Here is a 23,195-nt window from a genome sequence, read left to right on the forward strand (position 1 = left end):
GGAGAACCATTATGAAAGTACCAGTATTCAACATCTTGTGTAGTTGGAAAACAGTTTAAGGCATCATGTGACTATATATTCATTGAACATATGCCCCTATAAAAGTGTCCATCATCACTTTTTCAAAAAAAAAAAAAAACCCTGCGTAGATCCTTGAAGCTGTGTCACCTCAAACCTCCAGGGTCCCTAGTTTGATCTTGTTTACTCTCCATGTGGAGTTTCTGTGCATGTACTCCCTGTATCTGCATGGGTTTCCTCCAGGTTCTCTAATATCATCCCACATTCCCCAAACATTCACTGATAGGTGTGGATTTGTGTACATGGTGCCCTGTGATTGGCTGCCGTCCCCTCCAGACTGTATTCCTGCCTTGCACCCGGTGTTCCAGGGGTCGTCTTTGGATCATCCTTGACCAGGATAAAGAACTGAAGATGATTGAATGAATGAATGTACTTATAATACTTTGTAAGCTGGTAATGACTGTGATGTACTGCATACTTATAAAGCAACTGTAATCGCAATACTGATATTTTAAATGTTTATAATGATTTTTGTAATTGTTAGTAACTATAACAGCTGCTTTATAATTGTTCACCGTTCTTTATTAGTTATATAGATTGTTCAGAACAGCGAATGGTATTATAATAAATAGTGACATGTGTAAGAACATGGTTATAAGTTATCATTGCGGCATTATTAGAGTTCCAAGGAATCGTTACCGAGCTTAGAGATTTAGAAGGACAGTTGTAATGATTTATGAATAGCGGCTTCATAGAAAATTTTACCAGAATTTTTTTTTATCTACACCCTGTGCCATTAAAGTTCATTTTATCCTCTCTGTATGATAAATCCAACTAAGGACATTTCACAGATTTGTCCCTCTCTAAATTTCCAAGGAGAGAGTTGGTGATTAGTCAATGCCAGAGCAGTTCCTTTCTGCAACCTAACACAGAGTTTATAGCCCGATGTAGTTGATGAATATTCCTGTTTCCAGGTGAAAATGCCAGCAAACAAAACACAGAACAACACAGGATGAATATGTATCAGGGCTTTTATTACTGATAACAGAACACGTAGCAGATAATGACCAAGGACGGGCTTGATTTTGGGAAGGTAAATTAAGGTTATGGAGGACAGAGAGTGAGCTAACGTGCCATGATCGTTATGAGATATGAAGCATATGGAGCTGTGCATATCGCAAGTCAGAACTGAGCCGTGTGTGAGCGGTTGTATATGAGTGTGTAAATATGTGCAGGGAAAAGGTACATATAAGGCTACTGTAGCTGGAAGTATTATCTCCTCCTGCAGTAGTATCCTACCTATAATACTAAAATACAGATTACATTATATCTTTTTAAGCACCTTAACAATCCTACTATCACAAAATGTTTTGAAGAAAATGTGTTTAATTTACTTTATAAAGTATCTTTAAGGTTTCTTTAAAGTTTAAATTTATCTTAAATGCTTTAAAGTGACCGACAGGCCTAGAAAATGGGGTCTAAGGTCAAAAGTTTCAGAATGCAGAGGCGCATTATCTTTACAGCTCATTATCACCTCATCCAGAGCAGCTCTTTACTGCTTCCTCATAGTTAATGTTTGATGCATTACCAAACCTCAAATGAGGCCTTTCTGTTTTTGACATTGTTCCTGTAAACAGCCCGTTTATATCGGTAATGAAATAGAAAGCAGATACAATGAGCAGTGTGAAGGTGCACACACATGCACTGAAGCATCGAAAACTGAAAAACGATCGGAAAAACAGTTATTCATGTAAGAAAATTACATAAAACTTTAGTTAGCTAACACAGAAATGAACCAATCTTTGTCCCTACTGACCACAACAAACAAACAGGTAAGCAAACACAGGTCAAACTTTTTATGTTATCAATATTCATTGTTTGGAGGCATATGAGTGGAAAATCTAGAAAGCCTTCCCAGAAGAGTGGAGGTTATTATTAGACAATAAACAAATTGTGTGTCTTTTATGTTCATTGGAGTTCTCACTCAGGTCTTACACAGGGGCATAGTCACATTATGTCTTTTTTTTTTTTTTCTTTTTTTTTTTGTGGATGGGGATTAGTATTTTTCCTCTCCTTAGACTGACACCCCTAAAAAAGTCATTGGGTCTAACCTGGCCACCCCATTGTAAAAACTCTGGCCACACCCCTTTCTGTGAAGTGTCAGTAACGTTCATTTGGCTTATATGTAAGGGTTTATTGTATTGGATAACCTGAGTAGCACACAGTATCAGCTCTGAGCTGTTATATACTGTATGTATGTCAGCATGGGTGCTGTTTATTTATCATTTTGCTCAGTCGTTAAGGAGAAAATTGTCCATAGTATGTTATGAGGAGTTGACATCTATGACTGTTTACACATTTTAGATCTCATTAAAACTGTCACTATCACTTTTTTCTCTCTATGCAGAGTACTGATAATTATGGCCAAACAGTTAAATGTGTGTTTCATCTGACCTGAGAACACTCCTCCAGAAGGTCCAGATTCCCTGCACACTTCAGTCTGGCTTTTTTCAAATTCTGGTCTTAAATTAGACACTTCTTTCATGCATGACAGTCTTTCAATCCAGGGCAATGTAGGTCTCTCTTAATGGTGCATGCACATACTTTGGTACCTGATTGCTCCAAGTTAATTTATTGTTGTCTTGGGTTCAGCTGAACCTTTTGGTCCAAAGTTCATTCATCTCTGGGAGTTAATTTGTGCCTCGTTCCTGAACGATGCAGTGTCTGCGTGGTCCCAAGATTTATATATTTGCATACAATTGTTTATACAGATTCTCATAGTACTTTAATTTGGTTTGCAGTTGCTCCTAAGGAGGAACCAGACTTGTGTTTCTCCACATTTTTTTTTCTGAGGATTTGACTGAGTTGCTTAGATTTTCCCAAGGGTATCAAGGGCAAAAAGGAACTGTCCCTAAAGGGCCATTTTACAGCCACTGGTCCACTCCCAATAAACTCCTAAATGTCCAATCAGAAGCTTCTAAAAAGTCATTATACCAATATGTGGAATCTTCCAGACAAAAAGGAAGCAGTCAACTTGGCATATGTAAACTTCTGACCCATTGGAAATCTGATATAATGAATTAAAGCTGAAATAAATCTGTCTCTAATTGATTGTGTTAAAATTACCACTGATGCGAACAAAATAGAAGCTCTGATTGGCTTGCCATTTGATATGCATGGTAACATTAAATGTATGGAGTTGTGAAAGCCTATGTGTATGTAAACTTTAAGCTTCGATTGTAATTTATTTGAACGCTAACCCTAACCATAACATTCTCCATAAGCTAATCCTTTCCTTTGGCGTCATCTGTTATGAATTTTCAAGTGTGAAAATGTGAAAGCACATTGGTTTGAGAATTTTTAGAACATCTTTGCTTATATATCAAAGATATATGTATAAATACCACATCAGACCTATCAATATTTGATGTATTCATTTACTGTATATTACATCATATTACAAAAACCTTAAGTTTAACATTCATGTTTATATCTTTGTATATCTTTTTACTTTCTTTTAAATAGTTTCAGAATGTCAGGACAAACATATGAAATCAATAATAATAATTTAAAAAACCAACAAAACAAAACAAAACAAAACAAAAAAACACCCAACAACACAACATGTCTATTGACATGAAGTTTAATCAAATAACTGTTTTTCATATTTTAACTTTGATGAATGTTCCTTACAGAAATGTTATTATTATTATTATTATTATTATTATTATTATTATTATTATTATTATTATTAATTTGTACACGACATCAGGAGCAGTTGAATAGGAGAACAGGTTTTTATGATTATGGATGCAATGAAATTTGAAATGTAACATGAATGAAACTAAATGAAAATCAGTTACTTGTTCATTATTGCTACAGATAATCAACAGCTTTTGTTTTATAAGAATTACTACCGGTTATTTTAAAAAATTGAGGGAACAAAGTTGTTTTTGTTGTTGTTTTTTTGTTTGTTTGTTTGTTTGTTTTTTACAATGTTTCAAACTGTACAATATAATTCATGTACCTGCATTTATTTGTCTTAAAACAAAATACACAATTTGGTCTCAGGTTAACTTTTATCTCGGTACTCTTTATAAACCAATACACACAAGACCACATAATGCAGAGTATGCACTTACACTGAGTTTGTGTCAGTAAAAAAAATCTATCTTGAATTTCCAAAGCAAAGGTTGATTTTGTTGACGTGGCATCTTGTATAACCAAATGTGGAAAACTATCACCTATCTTGTATCTGTAATTGAGATGAATCATCTGACTATGAAACGATGCGAGCAACTTTGGCCATGCCACACCCAGCACTTAACGATCAGCAGGTCAAAGTAACTCCTTTTGCTGAAGGGACATTCCTCCATAACCTCGTTATCCACACGGCAGGTGTTCAGCAGCCAAGTTTTTTCACATGACATCCAGGCATTTATTTACCAATGCGGCATCACTAAATGAGACCATTTACAGCCATAAAACATTCATATGTTTTACAATATTGACTTTTTATTCTGCATACAAAGATTGTTGTATCATATTTATCATCATATTTATAGTTTATTTACTTGTTTCAAATAGTTAATAGTCTCACTGGTTTGGCACACATTACAAAACACTTCACACATACAGTTCAAACAACATTTCAAATATAGACCAAACTGTCCAAAAAGGTACATAATCAATAACTGTCGAGAGCTTTAAAACAGCTGCAGATCCTGGAAGCTTATGCTACTCCTTAATCATGATGACAATTTCTGTTATAACTGAAAAGTAATTAAAATACTGTGCTTCATTTATTATTACTTGTGTAGTAAATTTTCATGTGTTTTTAGTGATATCACTGAGAGTGTAGTGTAAACGTTTGGTTTCTTTAGTTTAACGTCCACATTGCATGTTCCAACTCTGCTATCAGCAGTTTTTAGTATTCTTCTTTAATAGCTGTAGATAACGTATCTGTCAACAAGCTGCCGCTGGCGCTCGCGACTATAGCAGTGTTCGCATGGATATCAATGGCTGGTGGAGTGGCTGTAGTGGTGGAGGCCTGCTGCGACTGCTGAATCTTCTTCCTGTTCAGCTTCCTCTCTTTGGCACGTCTGTTCTGAAACCAGATCTTTACCTGTTCAACATAAAATATCATGAAGAACAGAAATGAAGTTCCTGTTAGTAGGCATAGAAAAAAAACAAAAACTTTACATCTTGTCTATACTTAATCTTCAGCTAAATGTGATATATAAAAGAAGTGATACAAAACATTCCAGGAAAAAGGACAAGTCGATAGATATTTACCAGTACCACTAGAATTAATAAACAGACCAGATAAAGTCATAAAAAATCCATTTAATATAAAAACATTCAAATATAAACCAAAATTATATTAGATTAAATCTAATATATAGATTAATTCTAATCTATATACTTTAAGCTAACAATGGAACATATTAATTCATAAAATGTTTGTCACAGCTAGTATGAAAAGTTACAAAGGGCAAGGTCAGTGCTAGCTAAAATGTAATCAAAAACTACAACTAAACTAAAGAAAATCATTGCTCTGAACCCTAACTAAAATGAACCAAAATAAAAAGCAGACTTAGTTGTTTCTGTATATATGAGTCCCATGTTTGACCCAATACAATACTGACTTTAATTATTTTTGTTTGTTTGTTTTACTTGTGATGCATTATTGATATGTTAAACATGTTTGCCTGCATCAGAATGTTCAATTTCAATTCAACTAAAATTCCTAAAAGTGAAAGAAAAATCTAAAAACTATATATATAAAAAAAGTAATATAAATGTGTATATAATGTGTGTAATAAAAAGAAATAGAAACTAACATAGCTATAGACTATTGCTATAGACTAAATTTAATACTTAAAAAAACAACTGTAGACTGTTTTAAACACAAAAATCATTTAAAAATTGAATCTTAGACATCAAAACTATCATAATTAATACATTCCATGACTTGCTAGCTATATGAAGCTCATAGCTCTAAAATAAAAAGAGACACCAAATTTGCCTCAGCTTACCTGCATTTTTTAATTATGTAATTTTTTTGTCAAGATTACATTTAGATAAAGGTATTCAGTGCAATAGCAAACATGTTTACCAGTTTCAATGCCAGACAAGACATTGTTACGGCTACAGCTTGAGTGAATTTATCAATAAAAATCCTTTTCCACTCTTTGTAAGCAGTGAGGTCTCATCTACCTGGCGTTCAGAGAGGTTGAGAGCCACAGCGAGCTCAGCCTTCCGCCTGATGGTGATGTAGCGGCTGAAGTGGAATTCCTTCTCGAGCTCCAGGCGCTGGAGGTCACTGTACACCACCCTGTACTTGTCCTTCGTCCTCGTCTTCCCTCCTGTAATGGGAAAAGAAACGTTAATAAAACACGGTAAAGAGAAAATCTCACTTTTTGAGAATTTTTGATCAATTTGACAGTGAGTTTTTAATATTTTATTAGCAATAGTGCACCCAAGTGCTGGAATTAACAAAGTACAATTACTTTACTTGTGTTATTCCTTCACGTAAAACTCACCTAAAAAGAAGCTTCTCTACTTTCTACTTTCAAACACCACCTCACTAAACTTCTCTCACACATTTATATTTTTATTTATTAGAATTTTTATAGTCACGAAGTGACTTTTTATCATGACACATCTTCAAGGAGTTGATCCTTAATCCTTACAAATCTAAACCTTAACAGATGTGGCAGTGTGGACAAGACCTAATACCAATCACTGTAATCTATCTGCTGTTGTCTACACTTTGCATTTATCAAGACAATTTGTTTTATGAAAGTTAGCTATTAGCATTCAGTTTGCATCGTCCGAGTTATCATGCTAGCTAACGTGAGAGATTCGACGAATAAAACTGAATAATGGAATAAAGCATAAATTTGCTTTTTTGTGTGTGAATCTTGTACGTTTTCATACATTAAGTACATTTTTTTTTTAGAGTTTATACTTTTTTGCTTCATCTTGTATGAAGAATTTGAATCTACTGCAACATTTACCAGAGTATTTAATTAGATGAATAATTTCACTTTTATTTGAGTGGAGATGTTGGGTAATTTTAACACCTCTATTCAAATGCGGATCAAAGGTTTTAATGTCTAATATCAGCTTGGAAATTTACAGAACCTTAGACACCTCAATTCAGGTAATAGCATAAACGACTGTACATGCCTCCACAGTAAAGTATCAGTATCAGTGATGGACATCACATTGTGTATTAATATTTGCTTATGACACTGAGTAATAATAAAACACACAAAAAAGCCTCTGTGTGCCCGGAAGACCAAGGCTAGGTGCCACAATTATTAACTACATCATTCTGATTAAAAATTAATCAAACCACCGAGAACCCTATTTAATATATGTGTAAATAAAGTGCAGTGTTTTCATTGTATTGTATTTCTAAACGGTTGTCCCAGTAGACAATAGTTTCCTTCTTGTCTTTGACCACTTGTCCAAAATAGAATCCAAAATACTATATGTACATTTACATTTTTATAATTTATCTTCATAAACCAGATTCTGAAGTATTTAAGATTTAGGTTTTTGAGACAAATTAAGCATTTAGGAAAATATCGCTGAATATGACGATCACTTAAGAAATTATTAATTTAACTGAATCACAGGAATGAAATTTATTTGGGCAAGCTGACATTTAGCATAAAAACCTTGGGGATGGTCAAACTCAAAAGGCATAAATTGTTAAAAATGTTGATGTTAAGAAGGCATGAGCTAAAAAGTGGAAAATTACAATTCACATTTACCTGTAAGCCGAACTTTTGCTACAAAAAAGTAAGAAAATGTGATAAAATTCATCTTTTCTCTTCTAATTTATAGTGACATTGCTAGAAAAGAAGGGTTCTTCAAGTGTTATATATATATATATATATATATATATATATATATATATATATATATATATATATATATTAAGGGTTCTTAAATTCTTTTTAGATCCCTGTCTAATGGAGAAACCCTCTGTTATAGGGTCATACGTGGTTCTTTAAGCATTCTGCCTTTTCTAAAAGTGCACTAAATAAATTTTTGCACTGTTTTTTATTAAAATTTTTGTATATAATGTCTGTATTTATATAATACATACCCTAATATAAGTTGCAGTCTTTAAATATTTCACAGGCGCCACAAACACCAGGTCTGGTTTTGTGGTAAATCTTATCAAATCTTGTTTGCACTGTGAAAAAACAGGCCAAAACCAAATATATACACCCAGTGCTTAAGCTAGTTTAGTCACTAATGGAATTGATTTTGAATGTGTCCTGACGAGACGCTGAGCTGATGATATATTGATATAAGTCTAGCCTGTTAGATAAGACATGCTATTACCGGCATGTTAACCCAAGCACATGGACTCAAGCAAACATATGTACACTCACCGTTCACTTTAATAGGAACACCTGATCATTTATGCAGTTATCCAATCAGCCAATCATGTGACAGCAGCACAATGCATAAAATCATGCAGATACAGGTCAAGAGCTTCAGTTAATGTTCACATCAAACTCTCTTTAACTGTGGAGTGGTTTGAGTCTTTCAGAAACTTCTGATCTCCTGGGAATTCACACACAAAGGTCTCTAGAGTTTACACAGAATGGTGCGAAAAACAAAAAACATCCTGTGAGAGGAGGGCCTGCAGGCTGAAACACCTTGTTGATGAGAGAGATCAGAGGAGAATGACCAGACTGGTAGGAGCTGACAGGAAGTCTATAGTAACTCAAATAATTACTCTTTACAACTGTGGTGAGCAGAAAAGCATCTCAGCATGCACAACACATCAAAGCTTGAGGTGGATGGACTACAACAGCAGAAGACCACATCAGGTTCCACTCCTGTCAGCCAAGAACAAAAATCTGAGGCTATCATGGGCACAGACTCACTGAAACTGGACAGTTGAAGATCAGTGGTCTTTTTCCACTCTTCAACTGTCTAGTTTCAATGAGTCTGTGCCCATGATAGCCTCAGATTTTTGTTCTTGTTTTGTGCATGCTGAGATGCTTTTCTGCTCACTATGGTGGTAAAGCGTGATTATTTGAGGTACTATATTCCTTCCTGTTAGCTTGAACCATTCTGGCCATTTTCCTCAGACCTCTCTTATCAACAAGGATTTTCCACCCACAGAACTGTCGCTCACTCAGTGTTTTTTGTTTTTCACACCATTCTGTATAAACTCTAGAGACTGTTGCATGTGAAAATCCCAGGAGATTCCAGCAGTTTAAATGCATCGCCTCTGACTTCCTTATTAGGGATAAATTCATACATTTAAAAATCTATATCCTGAATTTACATATTTCTGTAGAGCTGCTTTGGGACAACATCCATTGTTAAAAGTGCTATACAAATAAAACTGAATTGAATTGAGTTTATGAAAATACTCAAAACCAGCCTATCTGGCACCAACAACCATGCCACAGTTAAATTCACAGAGATCACATTTTCCCCTCATTCTGATGTTTGATGTGAACATGAACTGCAGCTCTTGACCTGTTTTTACAATTACAAGACACAACAAGACGTGCCGCTGCCACATGATTGGCTGATTGGATAACTGCATGAATAAGCAGGTGTGCAGCTGTTCCTATTAAAGTGGACGGTGAGTGTATACACACACTTAGACACTTGTGTATGTGTTTGATAAACATGGGTGTAGTGATTTCCATTTATTCATAGACACAACTAGACAATACTGCAGACTGAAGGCTAGGTTAAAATGCATTACATATTATATACATTATATATATATATATATATATATATATATATATATATATATATATATATATATATATATATATATAAAATTCTTAACTCATAACTTTTGCAAGAACTTGTACTGAACTGCATAGTGCAAGAAAAAAAAAATCACTGGTATTTCCTCAACGTGACTAAGCATTGAAATATTCCAGATTAGAAAAATTAATTTTGTATTTATTTTCCTCTTTCCGTAATTCCAAACTGAGTTGCCAACCTGAGTTTCTCGATCTCTCAGGTAGCCATGTACCAGATCTCGCTCTCTCTTTCTCTACACACACACACACACACACACACACACTTTGGCTATCGCTCTCCGAAACACGCACACACCTACACACATGCACCCCTGTCAGTGTTATCAGCGTTCATGGGTTCCTCCTGAAGTGGACACAGCAGGGTGCGGCCTGCATGTCATCAGACAGCCTGGCTTCTGCTGTTAGCTTTTCAGAAAATCTTTCACCAGGAGACAGGCTGCTGCCTTCAAGGACGCCTTGTGCTTTGACCCAGTGATGTATCATACACTAATGTTGGGCAACACTGCACCACCTTTGGACACACAACTTGACTGTAGTGTAGTATATATGTGTTCATCTTTGGCCACACACTATGAGGAAACACTGACTCAAAGCCTCTTCCTATAGCTGAAACTGGACTGATAATAGTGGGCAAAAAATAATATTTAAAAATAACAATAAAAATAATATATGACGTTTGTAGAAAACAAACATATTATTAGATAATGTTTTAAATAGAACATTATTATTATTATTATTATTATTATTATTATTATTATTATTATTATAGAATAGGCTTAAGCAGGTGGGGAGACTTTGTGACCCAGTATGTGAGGTTTAATGATTTCTGGTTTCAATGATTAATGGTTTCAAATCGTGGTTTTTTTTTTTGTTGTTTTTTTTTCATGATTCTTTTCAAAACTTTTCAACACGTCTGTTTCTGATTCTTTTATATAAAGCGCTCTGTCTCTAAATTGTAGGAGCTCCAAATCACCATCAAATCTCTCTTTCTGCTTTACAGTCCGTTAATCTTTTTTTTTTTTTTTTTTTACATTTAAAGAATGGGCAAGCTAATACAGTTGTACTTCTTAGCAAAATAATAATATTGCATGGTGGTTACAGCACTGACTTTGGGATGCCAGCGTGTTTCTCCTATCAAGCATAGCACTTCCTGACCAGGTTCAAACAGCCATGAGTTATATTAGGAGCTTGGTGGAGATACATAGTGAAATGAGGCTGAGCTATGGTGAGATAGTTAGTAAAATTAGGAAGTGTTTTGTTTACACATAGCTTATGAGTTTCAAATACGTCACCTGCATACTGTACATCAAACGGGTATTATACAGAGTTCCTATCGTACACAAATGTAAACGCAATAAAGCAGCTTTTCTTATTTTGTAGGTTATTTACTTTGTATGAGCTTAGTAGTTTACAGTAATTTAGGTTCTTGTTCACAACAGACTACGTAGCAATATTTCCTAATATACAGTCCTCCAGGTGAACATGGAGTTAGACTATAAATAAGTAGTGCTCAGCGGTGGTGTAATGGGGGAGCTCAGATGACTTGGGAGGTGAAAGCTAGGAAGGAGCCCATGAACAGCCTACAGTTGTGTGTTGTGAGGTGAAGTAAGGGGTGGGGTTTAAGCTTTTCTTTTCCTTGGAGTTCAGGTTTTTAACCTCAACGCAGAATTTTGGAATTGAGACCTCCCCATGTTGAGCACTCTGAGCAATAATGCACTCATAACCAGTATGTTAAAATTGACCAGAAACCAAATTCTTATATGCATAAGACTAAGTGAACAGTATGTAATTTCTATGCATATCCCTATGGCCCCAATACTCGTGTCCAGAAATGTTGTGCTATTACATTACCAGTAGCCTAATGGCTCATTAACACAATCTGTTGCTCATGGATAGAGTAAAATAGTGCATGTCAATAAAATGATAAAATACAGTAGTAAAGCCTTAGTTGTGAGGTTAATTGGTAACACTTGCTATATGAGGTCTCAAAACTCATATACTACTCAAAAGATAACCCCATAACAGGTGTTATAAAGTAGGCAATATGGATACTTAAGGTCATAGAGACACAATCCAGTAGCCTCTAATAAATGAATAAATGCATAAACAAATAAACCAATTAGGTTAAATAAACACAAACATAAATACTATACTGTAACAGTTTTTAAACTTTTTATACATATTAAATTAGCCATAGGATCTGTTTGTGTACCACGACTTCTGCAAGTACATCTTGTTATTGCCATTGCACAACACAAAATTTGTAACAGAGCAATCTATTTATTTATTTATTTATTTATTTTAAATAAAAAAGTCACTAACATGTCCAACAATATTATGATTCACAAAGATGATGTTTATGAAACGAGACAAGTTTTTAGTTATAGCGCATTTTGGTGTAACATGGCCCTCTGGGAGCCACATACAATATACACCAACACACACACATAAGATATGAGAGGACCACTTTCTTATCACCTCATAAACTCTGAACATTCATTCCACACTGATAAGGTTGTAGAAAACCGCTAATAATGTGTAAATTATGTGCTACAGGGTGCCTCAAGATACTGTTAATTCATTGAGCGACTTAATACACCCATTATTCAGATTTCTATCTTCAGTAGCAGATGAATGGATTTCAGTTTCAGTTCAGTTCAGTGTGAAAGTAATGTAATATTGGTTGTTGTTATTCTGACTTGTAAAAAAAAAAAAAAAAAAAAAAAAAAAACAAAAAAAACAACTTTAATGTGAAAAAAAGATTCCTGGAAGATATTTTAGGGCATTTCCTTTTTAAGGAAATTACATTCTCTAGGAAGTTTTGCAAAGGTTTTTGAAACAGGAATAGTTCCTAAATTAACATTATTAAAAGAAGTGAAAAAAAAAACCTCAGAGAATGTTCCTAGATTAACCTTATTTATTTATTTTATTATTTTTACAATTTTTTTTTTATTATTTTATTTTTTTAGAGTCCAATATGTTTTGCAGCTTGGTGTTCATATCCTTTGGCTTGTTGTCTTGAGAAGACCCAAGAATATTAGGGTGAGGGGGTCAAAGGTAATTGGAACTTGCTTGAAATATAATTAGAAAGCTCCAGATAGGATATGATGGCATTTTATGTTGATTATGAAAAGTGTTTGTTGTAGAGGTTTAACTTAGAATGAACTTTTAGGATGATTTAGTAATGCTGTTTAAAGCGCGTGGAGAACTCGCCTGTGCTCGCGGGTGGTCCTGCGCGTCTCGTCCACTCGGCCTGGTCCCTCTCAGACAGAGGGGACAGCTGAGGAGGACCGGCGACACTCGGTAAACTGCGCTGCTCCTGTGGCGCCACCAGGCCGCTGACGTTCCCCGCGTTCACTGGTCCGAGGCTCGGGAAGGGCGCGTGCGTGGCCCCGTGCGCGTACAGCGACCACTCGTCGTGTGCAGGCGCGTAAACGGGATTCCACGCGCCGCCGCTCTGGGCTCCGTGATGGTGCTCGTTCCCCACGGCGGAGACGTGATGGTAGCCGGTATAGTCCGAGTACGGCGGCGACGGGTACACGTTCTGGTGGCTGTAGCCGAGGTTGACGTGCCGCGTGGGGTTACCATACATCGCGCCGCCGTCCCTTTCCAACAGGTAGCTCACGGACATCCTGGCAAGCTGACTGCCTGGTGCATAATGGCCCCCGGAGCCTGCTGTCAGCCGCCGCGGGGCAAAGGCGAGTTTTACTTTAACTAAACACTCACCTTCCTGGTAAAGCTCACCTGTCGGCCACACAGCTGATGACGTCGTGTTTGGTAAGTACCTGGGAAGGCGGGGGAAAGTAGTGTAGTGTGGGCTTTACTACAGTAGCGTATGATTTTACAGCCTAACCCCCCCCCCCCCGCCACCCGCGCACATGCACCGACACCTCCATCCACATGAGTAGGGGTTTTATTGGTGGGGTGGTGTTACACAGGACAATGACCAAAGATCAGATACAGAGTAGAGTTTCCTGTAGATTTTTTTGTCAGTAGAAATGTAACACTACTTTACAGTAATTGCACTGATTTATAAAAGCGGCGGAATACTTTTGATCAACAAGATCTCCGGTTCTATTAACTCATTATAAAGAATAGAATTGAATAGAATGTTTCTAACATTTTAGTATACAGATTTTCTCAATTACCTATTCTATTTTATTCCATTCAATGTAAAAATAAACAACAAATATAATAAAGAAATAAATGAATATAAAACAGAGTTACATAAAGATACTGGAAAGCGCTTTCCATTTCAAATGGCTTTCATTTTTATCCATATATGTATATTGTTAAACAGTTGAAATAATAATAATAATAATAATAATAATAATAATAATAATAATAATAATAATAATAGTTCGGAGTGAAATACATTTTATGTATACATTTTTTAATTTTGTTGTATGCACATTAGTGAAAATATAATCTAAATCCTTTACATGTTTTGTAAGACAGTTATTCCAATAATTTTATAAGACGAATAAAAAAAATAAGCATGTTAGGTTTTGTTTTTCAGGGCATGGCGTTAACCCTAGAAGTATCACTTTTTTCTTTTTCTTTTTTTTCGGACCACATATACTACTGTACTAAGAAGTACATACTACATTGCAGTCTAGGAGATATATGTTCTAATTTAGTTCTGATTTCCACACTGTTTAGAACAGTAGTAGGCTTAGATTTCCACACTGTTTAGGACAGTAGTAGGCTTAGATTTCCACACTGTTTAGTAAAGTAGTAGGCTTAGATTTCCACACTGTTTAGGACAGTAGTAGGCTTAGATTTCCACACTGTTTAGTAAAGTAGTAGGCTTAGATTTCCACACTGTTTAGAACAGTAGTAGGCTTAGATTTCCACACTGTTTAGTAAAGTAGTAGGCTTAGATTTCCACACTGTTTAGTAAAGTAGTAGGCTTAGATTTCCACACTGTTTAGAACAGTAGTAGGCTTAGATTTCCACACTGTTTAGTACAGTAGTAGGCTTAGATTTCCACACTGTTTAGTATAGTAGTAGGCTTAGATTTCCACACTGTTTAGAACAGTAGTAGGCTTAGATTTCCACACTGTTTAGTACAGTAGTAGGCTTAGATTTCCACACTGTTTAGTACAGTAGTAGGCTTAGATTTCCACACTGTTTAGTACAGTAGTAGGCTTAGATTTCCACACTGTTTAGTACAGTAGTAGGCTTAAATTTCCACACTGTTTAGTACAGTAGTAGGCTTAGATTTCCACACTGTTTAGAACAATAGTAGGCTTAGATTTCCACACTGTTTAGTAAAGTAGTAGGCTTTGATTTCCACACTGTTTAGTACAGTAGTAGGCTTAGATTTCCACACTGTTTAGTACAGTAGTAGGCTTAGATTTCCACACTGTTTAGAACAATAGTAGGCTTAGATTTCCACACTGTTTAGTACAGTAGTAGGCTTAGATTTCCACACTGTTTAGAACAATAGTAGGCTTAGATTTCCACACTGTTTAGAACAGTAGTAGGCTTAGATTTCCACACTGTTTAGAACAATAGTAGGCTTAGATTTCCACACTGTTTAGTACAGTAGTAGGCTTAGATTTCCACACTGTTTAGTACAGTAGTAGGCTTAGATTTCCACACTGTTTAGTAAAGTAGTAGGCTTAGATTTCCACACTGTTTAGTACAGTAGTAGGCTTAAATTTCCACACTGTTTAGTACAGTAGTAGGCTTAGATTTCCACACTGTTTAGAACAATAGTAGGCTTAGATTTCCACACTGTTTAGTACAGTAGTAGGCTTAGATTTCCACACTGTTTAGTAGAGTAGGAGGCTGTGCGGTTTGGGAAACTGCAGTTATAGTAGTAGTCTAGTAGTAGTAGTAGTAGTCTAGTTGTAGTAGTAGTCTAGTAGTAGTAGTAGTAGTAGTCTAGTAGTAGTAGTAGTCTAGTAGTAGTAGTAGTAGTCTAGTAGTAGTAGTAGTGTAGTAGTAGTAGTCTAGTAGTAGTCTAGTAATAGTAGTAGTAGTAGTCTAGTAGTAGTAGTAGTCTAGTAGTAGTAGTCTAGTAGTAGTAGTAGTAGTCTAGTAGTAGTAGTCTAGTAGTAGTAGTAGTAGTCTAGTAGTAGTAGTCTAGTAGTAGTAGTAGTAGTAGTCTAGTAGTAGTAGTAGTCTACAGTCTTCAGCCTGAAGAAGTTTAACACAGAAACCGCGCTGCTCGCTGAAGTGTGTCCGCCCTTTTGACTTTCATTTCCAGTTCCAAGCACTTCAAAGCCTTTCCTCAGACATGTCGGTGGGCTGACAGGAGAGGAGGGGTCGGCCATGTCACATTCTTCGCGACGCCAGTTATTTACATCGGAAAGCGCGCGCGCATATCAAAGCCCGCGCGAGCGGGACATCAAAGCCGGAGCAATAAAATCTTACAAATTGGGTCGGTGGGGTTTTTACACACGTGGAGCATGAAACCCAGACTGTATGTAAATGAGTTTTTCGCCGAGTCTTCCCTCTCTGTCTGCCTCTTTCTGTCTATTTCTGTCTCCCTCTCCCTCTCACACATCTAGGCTTCTCTCTCTCTCTCTCTCTCTCTCTCTCTCTCTCCATCATCACCACCATCATCACCATCATCATCATCATCACCATCATCATCATCATCATCATCACTCTAGTACATTACTGTACATACAGTGGACAGTGCATTACACAGTACACACTGCACATATATCTAGGACAATAAAAGCATCACGAAGATGTACAAGCTAGAATTCTTGAGCAAGAGCTGAGCAGAAAAAACCTGTCCGGCACTATTTGGATTTCCGGACAGGATGAATCACTATAAAGTGCTGGAATATGGACCAGAGGAACTGTGTTTCACAGTCACTTCATATCAGTGCCAAGAGCATAGACGTATATTCAAAGTGAGAAAAGAAGAAAAAAAACAATAGCAGAGCATGGTTTCTACTAATTGACTGGAATCAAGTGCAAAGGAAGAACAGTGAGTGACACACACACACACACACACACACACACACACACACACACACATTTACATGCAGCAGCCAGCTTTTATCTGTTAACTAGTCATTTGTAGTGAAATTAGTCAGTTTTGGCAGAAGAGTGAACTTACGAAAATATCAGCGTTTAAATCAACTACGTGTACTTCTCACTTTGACCACTAGTCGGCAGCAGACACCTAATAATTGTAAGTAACTGATAGCTTTGTGCTTAAAATATTAACCAGTCTGATTAACATGAATGAATTCATTCAGTTTGTGATTGTGCCCTGCGATGGATTGGCACCCTGTCCAACCTGGGATAGGCTCCAGGTTCCCCGTGACCCTGAAAAGGATAAGCGGTATAGAAGATGGATGGATGGATGGATGGAATTCATACAGTTATAGTAGCGACACTGTGGAGTATGTGTTTGATACTTCTTCTTCTTCTTCTTCTTCTTCTCAACATTTTAAAGAGATATGATTATAAAAGAGGGCAATGTGGGGTTGCATATTTCTCCAGTAAAAATTTTTCAGACAACATCAAATACCTGATGTATAAAAGATTCTTCTTCAATTTTCATCACTTAACTATTTATCATCACTATATTTCATTCATCCATCCATCCATCCATCCATCCATCCATCCATCCATCCAACCATCCATCCATTCATTCATTCATTCATTCACTCATTCATTCACTCATTCATTCATCCATTCACCAATCCATCCATTCCTCCATTCATAATCAGTAATGGCTTTATCCTGGTCAGGGTTGCAGTAGAGTCAAAGCCCTTCTACACACACACACACACACACACACACACACACACACACACACACACACACACACACACACACACACACACACACACAGGAGGAGGGATGGAGGATGTGAGGAAACTGTCAGACTTGAAATGGAAACTTCTGCTGGAAAACACTGACACGTGAAAAAAGCATTACTTCCCAAAGCCTTGACTCTTGCTCTCCGGTCCTTGTTTTTAGACTGAGACATGGAAATGAGAGTCTGCGGTCTGTTTTAAGTTATATGGCTGTATGTTTCTGACTTCTGCACATGGAGTGTGGCACTGGAGCCATTCTCTTGTCCAGTTTTGAGTTACACATCAGTTAAACTGGACTGATTAGGACTAATTCTTTATTATCAAGGCAGCTCACCTGTGATTCCAAGTCAAATGAATGGAAAATGACAGAAATAAAAACAGCCCTAGGTAATACTTTACATTATGGTTCTCTTAAATAATGTTGTTTATCGAATTGGTTCAAATTTATAAGCCACAAAAAACCACCGTTCTTCTAAGAAAAATAATAGAAAAAAAATCACACACAAAATAATCACACTTAATATACTGTAACGTAGGAACATTAAAAGTTAGAGCTTTATAGATTAAAACTATACGATTCATTGGCATTTTAATATTTCTATTTTACTTCCAATAAAAAGATTATTTTTAAATTGTATTTTAAATTGACAAATTTGATCATATTTTCAGCACCTCTGTATCAGATGCTGTATCAATTGCAAATAAATGTTGATTACACTGTCTTGTAAAATGTGACTGTAGATATATATCTAATTAGTAATGCTTTAATAAGTGTGAAATACATTATTTCCCTAATTTTCACCTGTCCAGTTTCAGTGAGTCTGTGCCCATGATAGTCTCAGATTCTTCTTCTTGGCTGATATGAGTAGAACCTGATGTGGTCTTCTGCTGTTGTAGCTCATCCACCTCAGGGTTTAATGTTTTGTGCATGCTGAGATGCATTTCTGCTCGCCATATTTGTAAAGAGTGATTAATTGCATTACTATAGAGTTCCTGGCCGCTCTAACCATTCTGGCCATTTTCCTCTGACCTCTCTTATCAACGAGGCTTTTCCACCCACAGAAATATCACTCACTCAGTGTTTTTTTTTGTTTTTCTCACCATTCTGTGTAAACTCTAGAGACTGTTGTGTGTGAAAATCCCAGGAGATCAGCAGTGTCTGAAATACTCAAACCGACCCATTTGGCACTAACAACCATGCCACGGTTAAAGTCACAGCGATCACATTTTTCCCCATTCTGATGTTTGATGTGAACTGAAGCTCTTGACGTGTATCTGCATGATTTTATTTATTGTGCTGCTGCTACATGATTGAATGATTGGTACAGCTATTCCAGTGGATGGTGAGTGTATATCATACCTATTGTAATTCTATATATGATTAAATAATTAGATATAAAGCCTGGAGTTTGTTGTGTTCTATTAGAGCTTAATCACTATTATTGCTACAGATTAAACAAAATGATAGACAGAATAGCAATTCAATAAGGAAACCTAAATCTCTGTGGAATTTATTAACATGTTGCTCTCAGTTCCTAATGGGACTCTAAATGAGTATCTTATTACAGGCAGGTGCACTTGCAGGGTAAAGCCTATAGATAAATAAGTCATAGATAGTGCTAGTATTAACTGTAACAAATAAATATGTGGTAGGCTTAAATGGAATAAAAGATTGTGGCCATTTCAAATTCATTTGTCATCGTATAAACACTGCCAGTAGCATTGCTGCCTCACAGCACAGGATTCCCAGTTCTACCCTGAGCTCAGAATACTGTCTGTGTGGAGTTTTACATGTCCTCCCTGTGTGCATATGGGTTGCATGTGGGTTCTCTGGTTTCCCCTCTGGTTTCCCTGTACTGCCACTGTCCAAATCAATGCAGACAAGTGGACTGGCTATGCTAAACCCCATCCGGGGTGAATTCTCTTTTCTTGACTCTGAATCCACCAGTATCACTGACAGGCTAAAGAACTTACTGAAGATGAATGAATGAATAAATAAATTACCACATTTTAAAATTGCTAAGTAAAGAGGTCAGGGGCACACCATCCATTTTCCATACCACTTATCCTACACAGGGTCACAGAGCAGAATGGAGCCTATCCCAGGGAACTTGGGGTACAAGGTGGGGGACTCCCTGGATGGGATGCCAACTCATGCCAACTCACCCACACACACTACGGAGAATTTGGAAATACCAATCTGCCTACAACACAGTCTTTGAACTGGGGGAGGAAACCCCCAAAGCACGGGGAGAACATGCAAGCTCCGCACACAGGGCGGAAGCAGGATTCGAACCCCCAACCCTGCAGGTGTGAGGCAAACATGCTAACCACTAATGTGCCCCCATCACATGATACACACAAGGAAAAATGAACTAGCTGCAAACTCATGAAACTACTTTCATACCTCCAGTAGGGGGCATTGTGTGATTCCAGCATGTCTATTTTACGTTCGTAAATGGGAGTAAAGGAAATTAAGAGCTAATCTTAAATAATATGTGTGTAGGCTATGGAGTAATGGATTTAAACACAACACAAATGTTAAACTCTAGAATTAGAATTTGAATGTAACTAGTGATAGGCCTACATTTGATAAGTAATAGTATTTGGTCTTTTTAAATTACATAAAATGTTAAACTGAAGTGTATTTGTGGTAAGAAAATAAGTTTCTGTCTTAAGTTTTTGCTCGTTTTCTACCAATCTGTCTTTTTGTTTATATACTGTATATCTCTCTCTCTCACTCTCTCTCTCTCTCTCTCTCTCTCTCTCTCTCTCTCTCTCTCTCACACACACACACACAGCCACACTTTTCACCACATTTATCCACCGTTTCCTGTTTCAGACATCAACATTACAGCATGTTCTCCATCCTGTCTCCACAGACCAGCCCGTTCCTGCCAGCATTTCCAGACCGCTACGAAAATAATGAATTTAACTGCAAAGAGTGTAAAAGCTGGATTTTTCCATGCCATCGTCTGTTTTGGAAACCAAAGTTCCTCACCTCATGTGACCAGACTTTCAATTATAGGAAAGTAATGGGAAATGGATTTACCTGAGCTGCTTTATGAGTAGAGTTGCGGCTTCAGACGTCCACGTGACAGCTGTGCAGAGGTACAGTTTCATCCTGCGTGTATTTTCAACATCTGCTCATACGATCCAAACCGCAGATGCTTTAAAAAAGAACTCATGGAACAGAAACTGTGCCTCATAAAAAGGCACATTTCCCTCCTTCAGACAGTAAATGTGCATTTCGAGGTTGGGTCATTTCAGAAGAGCGCGCTAATTCTGGTCAAGATTGCATTACGTGTATCAGAGGGCTTGGTCTGTGAGAGCATAAACCATGAGCAGGGCTTTCAGTTACATTTCTAAAGAGGCGTTGGTAAACAAGGCTAATGCTTATACATCCATTAATGAGTTTCCTTATGAGCTGTTGTGGTTATGGGTGCAGTTCAAAAGCACTCAACAGAATCATAACAACTGTTCAGAATCAGAAACTATTTATCTGATAAATATGGAAGCAAGAACATTCAGCATATCACTGGACTGACACAAACAAATCCATACACACACTCTTTCTCTTGCATGTGAATGGACACACATATACACTTACACACACGCACACACCCCCACACACACATACACACACACACACACTCTGTGCATGCTTGTGCATGTAGTAATGTGTTTGTTTGCCAATGAGTCGACTCTTTGAATCAGCTATTTTAGGTGAATTCTGGGAGTCAACTTGTGTATTTATTTTTAAACAAATAGGTCCTGTGAAAAGGCGGTGTGGTGGTTGTCTCACACCTCCAGGGTTGGGGGTTCAAATCCTGCCTCTGCCCTTTGTGTGTGGAGTTTGCATGTTCTCCCTGTGCTTTGGGGGTTTCCTCTAGGTACTCTAGTTTCCTCCCTCAGTCCAAAGACATGCTTTATAGGCTGATCTAGTTCCCTGGGATAGGCTCCATGCTCTCCCGCAAACCTGTGTACGATAAGCAGTATGTAAAATGGATGGATGGATGGAAGGATGGATGGAGGTCACGTGAAATGTATATTGAAAAGATTTTCAGTCTGAGCATATTTTGAATAAGAGTCCTGGGATGAGCACTGGACAGTCATCATGATTACAACATCTAGGATATAATCTGTTTTTTGGAAGGGCAAATCTTTAGGGAACCTACATGAGACCATCCACAACAGCAGAAAGTGAATCACACATGTTAAATCTCCAAGCAGAAATAACACATCAGGATAATTCAGACAGGTCCGGAGCATGAGAGGAGCCTCAGCAATGAAAGTGTCATGATAAGGATCATTGTTGAGCTGAGTGAATTAATACACAGGAACACTGCGTGCACACACACACACACACACACACACACACACACACACACACACACATACCATTCTGCCAGCAACATCTTTGCAAATGTAGGACCCAGGGCTATCATACATTGCTGTACAAAAAAAAAAGACCGTAGACAGGGGGGTATGGGAGGAGATTTTATTTCTTAAAACTTTTTATGAGATTCATAGTAAACATTTGAAAAAGTTTCTTTTAACAATAAAAACACAAATTATAATGTTCAAATTTTGCTTGGTGTTCAATCATAACGCTCTACTCTGTCTTCCTATTTCTATCTTTAAATACAAAGTGACTCTCAACTTATAGGAGTTAAGTTAAGGAGTTCCCAAAGTTCATGTGTTGGAAGCAGGAAAAATATGCAAGCATACGGATCTGAGTGACTTTGGCAAGGGCCAAATTGTGGTGGCTAGACGCATTTCTAGGTCTTGTGCGGTGTTCCCGGTATGCAGTGATTAGAACCTACCAAAAGTGGTCCAAGGAAAGACAACCAGTGAACCGGTGACAGGGTCATGGCACCCAAGGCTCAGTGATGTGTGTGGGGAGTGAAGGCTAGTCCGTCTGTTCAATCCCACAGAAGACCTACTGTAGCACAAATTGCTATGAATTAAAAAGTTAATGCTGGCTATGATAGAAAGATGTCAGTACACACAATGCATCAAATCTTGCTGTGTATGGGGCTGCATAGCTGCAGACCGCTCAGAACGCCCATGCTGACCCCTGTCCACTGCCGAAAAAGCACCTACAATGTGCACGTGAGCATCAGAACTGGACCATCTAGCAACGGAAGAAGGTGACCTGGTCTGATGAATCACGTTTTCTTTTACATCATGTGGATGGCCGTGTGCGTGTGCGTCGCTTACCTGGGGAAGAGATGACACCAGGATGCACTATGGGAAAAAGGCAAGCCGGCAGAGGAACCGGCTAATGTTTTAGTGCCAGATACCACAGCACACCTTCAGAGGTCTTGTGGAATCCACGCCTCGATGGGTCAGAGCTGTTTTGGCAGAACAAGGTGGACCTACATAATATTAGGCAGGTCGTTTTAATATTATGGCTGATCGGTGTACATTACAGTACAGAGAAATAATTTCTTTGTATTTAAGAATGCTGGGGTCAATACAGTGACTATGGAGCAGAGAGGGTTAAGGGCCATGCTCAAGGGTCTAATAGTGGCAGCTCAGTGGTGCTGAGACT

The 23,195-nt window shown here is 37.3% G+C and overlaps 1 protein-coding gene across 1 annotated transcript; it reads right to left on the bottom strand.

Annotated features, from left to right (window-relative positions):
* Positions 1-4,511: 4,511 nt before the first annotated feature.
* Positions 4,512-21,705, bottom strand: cdx1a (caudal type homeobox 1a). Its single transcript, XM_053642260.1, has 4 exons — positions 20,691-21,705; positions 13,059-13,630; positions 6,238-6,386; positions 4,512-5,143 (listed from the first exon to the last, which is right to left on the bottom strand). The coding sequence occupies exons 1-4, from the start codon at positions 20,759-20,761 to the stop codon at positions 4,946-4,948; spliced, it is 990 nt and encodes a 329-aa protein (XP_053498235.1). The 5' UTR covers positions 20,762-21,705; the 3' UTR covers positions 4,512-4,945.
* Positions 21,706-23,195: the final 1,490 nt, after the last annotated feature.

Source organism: Ictalurus furcatus, chromosome 14 (genome assembly GCF_023375685.1).
Source record: "Ictalurus furcatus strain D&B chromosome 14, Billie_1.0, whole genome shotgun sequence".
In the NCBI taxonomy this organism is placed as follows: Eukaryota; Metazoa; Chordata; class Actinopteri; order Siluriformes; family Ictaluridae; genus Ictalurus; species Ictalurus furcatus.